This window comes from Bidens hawaiensis, unplaced genomic scaffold (assembly GCF_021521415.1).
Source record: "Bidens hawaiensis isolate Kalapana, Puna unplaced genomic scaffold, B.hawaiensis_p1.1 tig00009828_1, whole genome shotgun sequence".
In the NCBI taxonomy this organism is placed as follows: domain Eukaryota; kingdom Viridiplantae; phylum Streptophyta; class Magnoliopsida; order Asterales; family Asteraceae; genus Bidens; species Bidens hawaiensis.
In genome coordinates this window covers 272733-281642 of record NW_027491736.1, presented here as the reverse complement: position 1 = coordinate 281642, position 8910 = coordinate 272733, and the positions used below count along the sequence as shown (strand labels likewise).

Sequence of the window (8910 nt, the reverse complement as noted above, 5' to 3'; positions counted from 1 at the left end):
GAAGTGCCGGATCTTGGCAATCGCCATCGAGTGCACCTCGGTCAGGTGCACACCGTGCCTCTCAAGGACACGGTAAACAAACTTTGTCAATGGGAACCTAAGATTCCCATAAACAAAGAATGCAGCATAAACCCCGATCTTGCCTCTGGGGGCATCATACACCGTCTGGTGGGGTTCAGGAAACTCAGGCTCGAGAGACTCGAGCATGAACTTCCTGACGATGTACTGATACAGATCGCCAGGCAGAGCACACTGGCACTCGCCAGCAGTACTCTTGTCATCGGCTGTAGATTCGAGATCACGAGACGACATCTTGCAAAAAGAAAGAAGAAAACGATTTCAAGAGAATGCTCGACTGAAAGATGAGTATTCGCCGGAAATCGTTCTTAAGATGAAGAGAAGAGTGAAAGTGTGGATTACAAAGAACCCTCTCCCCCTTTATATACTAATCGCAATTAATGCGATGAATTTAATGCGGAGGAGAGAGAAATCGAAGGTGCAATGAAACTATGACACGTGGCAAAAAGCAAGCTGGCAACAGCTGTTGAAAGGACGCGTACCATTAATTTCGCGGCCACGCGCCCGAAAAATCGCGCCCACGCGCCTGAAAAAGCGTCTGGAATGACCATGTACTGTCACGTCACCATAACTTCCTGCACGTCCTGACAAAGTCAGAAGAAACCGTCGCACGACGTTTCAGAGGTTTGGACTGTTCTTATCCTTTCACCAACTCTTCGAATTTCAAAAAAAAAAAAAAAAAAAAAAAAAAAAAGATTCAAAAGTAGATGGGAAAATACCCCTTACCTTGGTAACCAAGTAACCATAAGACGGGTGCGGGTACAGTGTCAAGGCAAAACCCTTCACATACTTAGCACCCGCAGAGAATTGACACCAGGAATACCTTGGGAATAAAGTAACCGTAAGACGAGTGCGGGTACAGTGTCAAGGCAAAACCCTTCACATACTTAGCACTCTGCAGGGAATTCAAACCAAGAAGGATCTTCTGGGCCATGCTTGCGGAAACGGGAATAACATCCCCGCATGACGGGAATGTCGAGAACTGTATTGTTTGAAACTCCAAGATGGAATTGGTGGTTTTAGCATAATTTATCACTATGTTGAAAACTATCAAAACCCCATGGAGAATCCACACAAGTGGGACTCAACGCTCCTGACTTGCGAGAAGGTTACAAACCTACCCGCTTCATACCCTAAGATCAAGCAGAAAAGTCGGGAATTTCTGCGTGACATCAGGAAAACCGCGGGAAGAATCACCACGGAAAACCTAAAAACGAAACCCCTTTCAAAACCCCTTGCTAAGTCCAAAAGTTCACCTCACTTATTGATAATTCATGAGAAGAACATTGGACTGGGGGGACTTGAAGAGGTAGGTCCCAGCAGAGCCCAGTTGGACCCGCAAGACTCACCTTGAACAGGGACGTCTGCGCAACGACCAACTGCTCCAGCAGGACCCACCATGCTCAGAGAACCTTACGCGCAGTACGCAAGCTGTACCCGCAGGGAAAGCCTCCCAATGGTGAAGTACCCCGCCTGTTCCCGCAGTTGCGGATACAAGCCATCAGGGAAGGCTACCCGCACTAACAGCAAGGCTACACGCACAAGGCACTAGCTACTTCAGTAGTCACATGAAGGAATGAGCAAGGCGGGAATACTCCCGCCTAAATGAGCCAGTCCGTATGATTCTGGAAGATCTTTTGTACTATACCTACTAAGGTATGGGCAGAACAGACGATTTGACCAGAACAGCCCATGAACCAATCACAGGGTGACAGCTCACCGACAACAGTACGAGGAGGAGCACCCTCTAGTACTGTTTGTCACTATTAGCCGCTGCCTACTCACCAACCCTTACGATGGGACGTGCGCAGCCTACAGTTGGTGGAACAGTGCGCAGCAGGCAGTAAAGGAACAGTGTACAGCCGACCTTATTACTGTCGGCCGTAACCTATCCACCAACCAGCATGGCCAGTGCGTAGTCCACTGTTGGTAGAACAGGAATACTATTCAGCCGGCTGTACCTTCTAGGAAACCTACCTTCGGCTATAAATACTCCAACACCTTGGAATGGTAAGGACATTATCTGATATCTCAATCTTATCTAGCAATCTCTTAATATACACTTATATTCAGAGCAATCTAGTCTGATTCTCACGCCGGAGGGTGGTCACAAGGAGGAACCCCCCCTTCTCAGTGACGAGCTTACGGTGTCTGTTTTGCAGGTCCCCTGAAGAACAAACTTCTCTGCTGGACCTCATCCTCGTGGGAAACATTATTTAACCCCCAGATTATCCGTAATCTGCCCGGGTTTATTTAGTGTTTCTTCAGTCCCTCACCCAAAAAAACCTAACAGACAGGTCCGCCCTTGTATCCACCACTATGTGATCACCCATCTTATTAATCAACATCTCCCCAATCCGATGTGAACTTTTATGAACCAAGATTTAGTCTTATTAACAAGGAACTACCCCAAGATTTGTGGCATGCAACCACCTAACGCAAGCCGGCCGAATGACCTATCTTCACAAGTAAATAAGTAATGGCTATCGACTGAGGTTAGGAGGGGGTGTAGACTGTAGGGGGATGAAAATTAGAAAGAAACCCAAAATTGTGTCACTTGAATAGTAGAAAGTATAGATGCAATTTACTCCTGAAAATTAAGAATGTAAATGAAATTTCGACGTTATAAAGGTTATTTGTCAAATACATTTTTGTCACAAAACTAGTTTTTTATATGCAATATATTAATTAGAGGAATTCACCAAAACCCACCAATATTATTATATCCATAACACCATATATAGTAATAAAACATTAAAACCTTACTTGAAACTAACATAAGTTGAATATATTGTTACGAGGCCATTAGTTATATTCTAACCCCCAATATAAATAAAGATGACATTACACTTTAAAGATAAATTAAATCATTTCTTACTTGTATAAATTTGGTAAAAAAAAGGTCATGAATTATGCTTTTAACGGGTTAAAAGACAAATAACAATAGATTAAATCAACAATTAATAGGAGTGAGATGGAGTTAAAATGATTAAACAATTTCCTTTGGATGGTATGAAGTTAAAGAGAGGAAAATAACTAAATTAAATAATATGGTGCTTATGTGGGGTTAAGAAAGGTTAAGAAAATAACTATATTCCATGACTTAAAATTAAAATGAATTGAAACATTTGGAATTTGCTAAATCGGATATACATGAAACATTCAAATACCATTATTGGTCTTTCAAAGTTGCTTTTGTTTGTATCGTAGATCAACTTGGTTCCAGCTCAATGTAGGTTGTTTCCCATTATTATTATTATTATTATTATTATTATTATTATTATTATTATGTATGAAAATAGATTAATGTCACATCTCACACTTTCAAGGTGACGTCCTTGGTAACTTTGGCTACTTGAGTTTCGGTTATTGATATGTGTTTCCATCATATCGTGAACCCAATTCCCAACCAATGATAAACCAGATAGAGTTGTATACGGTTCGGTTTAGTTATTAGCCTCTGATACTCCACTGAATTAACCAATATCGGTTCGGTTTATTTGGTTAGTTTATTGTTTTCCGGTTCGATTCGATTACTTTATGTTAATAATCAATATCAAACTTGGACTAAAATATTTAGTTAGAAATATATCTAATGGATACATAAATACATGAAATGGAGATATAATACATGATGTGGAGATATAAATTCATCAACTTGAAGTATAAATACATGTCATGGCGCTATAAGACATGAAATGAAAGTATAAACGCTAGAAATATATGAAAATATGAATAATTTAGTTCAGTTAATTTCGGTTAACCGAGAGTAAAAAAACAATCGAAAACTTTTTTTCGCTAACTTGGTTATCCTTTAGTTTCAGTTTGATGCCATTAGTTTTCGATTCGGTTTGATTGTTGGAAGCACTTTTTGTGCCCAAACATTTTTTTTATCAATTAAGACCACTCCAAAAGTTACAGGACCAGCTAGTGAATACTAAATTCAAGCAATTTAACACGAGTTGATAATATAAGATTATTAAACATTATAAGTGACACGTCTTTTATAAATAGAATAAAATAAAGTTAAAATGCATTTTAAAATTAGGTAATTTAATAAAGAAAAAAGGAAAAGAGGGAGCAAGTAGTGGTACATGTTAGGTGGTATGGCCCACTCCACTCACTCAGGCATTTGAATAAGTCATGACCAGTATTCACACACGCTCAATTCACACACACACACCCCACACCGCCAAGCAAAGCAAAAGAAATTCCCCCAAATGTCCCCACTCAACCCAACCATTTATTCCCTATAAACCAAACCCTCCTCATTTCTCTTCATCTTATCATATTACAACAACTTTCATTCACCATGTCGCCGGCTAAACAATTCACGGCTCCGGCGAAGAAGCCGACGGTTGCACAGACATGTAATCAGTTGAGCTTGTTTCTTAAAGAGAAAGGCTGTCTCAGAGACCTTCATCTCGGAATTAATAACAAATCTGATGATACAGGTATATATATATATATATATATAGATCTTACTAATTAGGTCATATTTTGTCTATTTCGAAACGAATTTGTGGAATTAGTGAGGACTGATTCGATTATTTCGTTTAATTTTGATTCCAGCTGCGAAGATGACTATTGATTTGTTAAGCAACATCGAGAATCCGGATCAAAACAACGGACATATAGAGAAATTGATGAATTTAAAGCCGGAAGTTACCGTAAACAAGGCGAATTCCGGTAGATCTAAGCCGCCGCAGATGACGATTTTCTACAACGGACAAGTGATTGTGTTTGATGATATTCCGGCGGATAGAGCTAGAGATTTAATGTTAGCAGCCGGTAACACCGAGACTCGTGTTGATGTTGAATTCGCTTCACATTCAACCGAATCGAATAAACGAATTGATCCGGTTCGAGTCGAAGCGAACGGTCTGGATCTGCCGATTGCAAGACGAGCGTCACTCCACAAGTTTCTGGCGAAAAGGAAGGACAGAGCCACCCTAAGAGCACCGTATCCGTCAACGGCAGCCGGAGGAGCTGATAAGCCTGAGCATAATTTCGACCTCAATTTGTAATCATTCAATTCAACGGATTTGATTTGATGATTTGATTTTATGACTGATACTGTCACTGGCGGATCTTGAACACAGAATAATAGTTTAATTTCCGGCGATTAGACATAGATAGATACGTATATCGGTATATGTACGCAGTTTGACCACGTGTTTGGGTTTCTATTTTTCTAGGATGCTCTAGATCGGCCTTATTTTCGGCCCAACAACATAGATAGATACGTATATCGGTATATGTACGCCGTTCGGTTCGGTTGGAAACGAGCCAAGCAACGAGCAAGCTTTCGCTCGGCTCTTGAACAGCCCTACCCACAACAAACGGCCCAACAACAACTCCCACAGACAACAGGCCCAACATCAAGCCCAAACTCACCTAGCTCCCTCTTAGGCACCGTCATAATGAGCAGGCCCGGCTACGAGAACGGTCAAAAAATTTTGGACTTCATCTAACATGTCCTCTAGATCTGTTGGTTGAGGCCTGTAATTTTTGTGGGTCAAATATTTATATTTATTTATTTAAAAATATAAACTTTATAAAATATGATTATAATTTGACCCTCTTGTAATTATCGGGTCCAAAACCTTTTTTAATACATAACCCATTTAATCAAGTTTAAGTTATTGAGCTCAAACTAAAAATTAAACCTTAAAAAATAAAAATTAAAAAACATAGCGGCCGATGAATTCCTCTTTGACTCGTTCCTTCTTTGCAAACAAATGTTGAGCGTTGAACAGTGACCAACCTAGCTGACCACCACCGCTGATCCGTCGTTGATCTCCATCGTTTACCAAGCCAACCCTCAAGGAATAAAGTATGTGTTTTTTTTTTTCAATATCCCATGTAACCCTAATTTATCATTGTCAAGTTGGCCTTATATTGTTATATTGTACCTACTTTTAGCAAGTAGTTAACCAGTTATGCTTCTCAGACAACCATCCGATTCTCAAAAATGTAATTGTCGTTTACAAAAGTTAGCTTACATATTTGATTTTAATACTATATTTTTGTTATTTTTATTGCGTTAATCGTCGTTTAAAAAAATTAACTTGTATATTTCGATACTCGTCAAGGCCTACAAGCTTTTTTATTTTAGCTTGGCCGAAGTATTTATATAATCTGAGAGGAGCCTGAGCCCTAAAGGCAACTGTGCATCAACATATGGTATGTAACTTCTCAACATTAGTTTTCCATGTCGCTCATTCTTATATTTTTAATGAATTAACTGTATCTATAACATTGCTCACTAAATTACTAAGTTTATGACAACATGTAAATGTTTTTAACTTAGCATGTGGTTAGGGTATCGACCTAGAATGACTAAAGCGGTAGTGTTGGTGACTGGGTAGATAGGGTTGTTACTGTCATGCCACGTTAGGATCTTCCTATATGTGAAATCCTTCACATAAAACCAAATTGGTCAAATTCAAAAGAAGTCCAATTATCAATATTGAATTGACGAATTAAGTTTTTAATGATTTGTGGTATGCAAAGGACATGTTTAAGGTGAAGTGGTTTGGTGGAAGTGGATAAAGTGCGATTGTCCGATATGAGGATTGGAATGCGCTGACCATTTTCGACAAAAATAGAACTTGTTGAGCTACATAACAAGGGGGAAGTTAATTTACATTGGTTACCGGTGATATGAGATGTGGCACCTGAGTCCATGTGCCATGGGCCATTCGAGTTGTTGGTGTGCATGGCGGCAAAAACATTACTCAAGTCCGTCGGTCAAGAGCATCAAATTCCGTTGCATGGACCGAGCGGATAAAGATCCAGGTTTATTGTGACTTGTGAGACGTGTTCGGTGTTGGGGCATACTGTGTTGGGGCAGCCCATGGATATGGGGCCCATTCACCTTAGGTTGGATATGGGCTTGGAAGTGGTGGGGGCCATATTCCAGTAATTGGGCCAGTACCATTTGGGTTTGGGTTGTTTATGTGTAGGATGGCCTGTTGAGGTCCAGCTAGGAGCGATAGGGTTGCCAGTTCGTGTCTTAACATTTTTAATAGGTTAGAGACAACACGATTAACATAAGTATCAAACATGAAAATGACTCGCATAACAATTGACATTGGTGTTTTGAGAATGACAATTATTTTTAAAAATATACAAAATTGCATATCACACTCTTTGGCTAGACAGGTCTTATCGTGTCTAAACAAGTGCTCATTATCAGGGCCGGCTATAAGGGAGGGCCGTGTGGTTGACGGACCCCAGCCCGACACCCCGAGAGGCCTGGATTTTTTTTTTAAAAAAAATTATATATATATTTTTATAAAAAACAATATGTATATATAATGTTTAAACTTAATTACACAACCACTAGCTTGGTTTAGTGGTAAAGGAGTATGACTTTTAAACAAAAGGTTGTGGGTTCTAATCTCACCTGAGACATTTTAACCATATTTTTATAAAAAAAATGTTTTTCATACAACCAAATAATAAGATCCAAAAAATTAAGGCTCATTTAAAAATTAAATTGTTACCCAACAAGATACCCATTTTTATTACGGCCTAAAAAAATTCGCCTTCGGCCCAAAATTTTTTGACCGTTCTCGTAGCCGGGCCTGCTCATTATGACGGTGCCTAAGAGGGAGCTAGGTGAGTTTGGCTTGATGTTGGGCCTGTTGTCTGTGGGAGTTGTTGTTGGGCCGTTTGTTGTGGGTAGGGCTGTTCACGAGCCGAGCGAAAGCTTGCTCGTTGCTTGGCTCGTTTCCAACCGAACCGAACGGCTGAAATTCTAATCGAGCGAAAACCGAAAAGAGCCAAAATCGAATTGAGCATTTTCGATCGAACATCGAGCGATTTCGAGCATTATTTATTCTTTTTCACTTTAAAATTTTCAATAATAAACAAATTCGAAGGTTGTAAATAATATATTTTATAAATAAATTATTAGTTTTAGACAAACGTGTAATATATTGTAAATTTTTATTAAAACTAAGTTTGAAATGAGATATAATGATAATGTAAACAGACTTCTAGTATTCTAAAAACTTGAATCGAACATATAAAGCAATAAAATTGACGAAATATGAAAAAATTAAATAGGTAAAAATAATTATAAGCTTATATTTATGTGTTTTGTCTGTATATTTATATATTTTTTCATATATAAAATAAAATAAAAATATTCGAGCCGAACCGAACAGAGCAGGTCTTTGCTCGTTGCTTGGCTCGTTTACAAATCGGACCGAGCAGAGCGGCTTGTTTTCAATCGAGCGAAAAAACGAGCGAGCATTTTCCGAGTAAGTTCCGAGCGAGCGGCGAGCGAGTTCGAGCGACGAGCGGTTTGGACGGCCCTAGTTGTGGGAGTTTCTTGGTCCACCACGCTAACTTTCATTCCTATTCGAATATTGACGGCGTGGAGGGTCTTTTTGAACAACGGCTTCAATACCCGTGGAGGGCGAGTCACGAGTAAGACGACGTTTGAGTTCGGTTGGCAAACCCCGAACCACTTGGAGGACCATCCGTTCTTCATTCACTTGATTGATGTAGAAAGCCTTGACCGAATCACGTAAAACCTCATGTCCGTTTTGTTTCCACGTGCTTATTCGTTTGTGTGTTGGTTCCACTACGCCACTTGATTCCTAACAAGTTTCTCAATTTCTTTTTACTTTAACATTTGAATCTTATTGCTTGTTCCCCTGGATACGGTTGTTGGAAAGAACTTGTCTTAACTATCGATCATATGCTAAAATTGCAAGACTTATCTACATGCAAAATGGTTCAAGGCTTTTTATGTTATATTTACTCACTCGGCTCCTATCATTTTGCTTCATACAAAACAGCAATCAGATCGTATTA

General features: G+C 39.5%; 1 protein-coding gene across 2 annotated transcripts; it reads left to right on the top strand.

Moving 5' to 3' along the window:
* Positions 1–4326: 4326 nt before the first annotated feature.
* LOC143533647 (protein TIFY 10B-like) lies at positions 4327–5295 on the top strand. Of its 2 annotated transcripts, none has more exons than XM_077028354.1 (2): positions 4327–4532; positions 4651–5295. In XM_077028354.1, the coding sequence occupies exons 1-2, from the start codon at positions 4391–4393 to the stop codon at positions 5103–5105; spliced, it is 597 nt and encodes a 198-aa protein (XP_076884469.1). In that variant the 5' UTR covers positions 4327–4390; the 3' UTR covers positions 5106–5295. The 2 variants fall into 2 exon arrangements, with proteins under 2 accessions (XP_076884469.1, XP_076884470.1); XM_077028355.1 differs by having other exon boundaries at positions 4340–4532; positions 4654–5295.
* The last annotated feature ends 3615 nt before the right edge of the window (positions 5296–8910 follow it).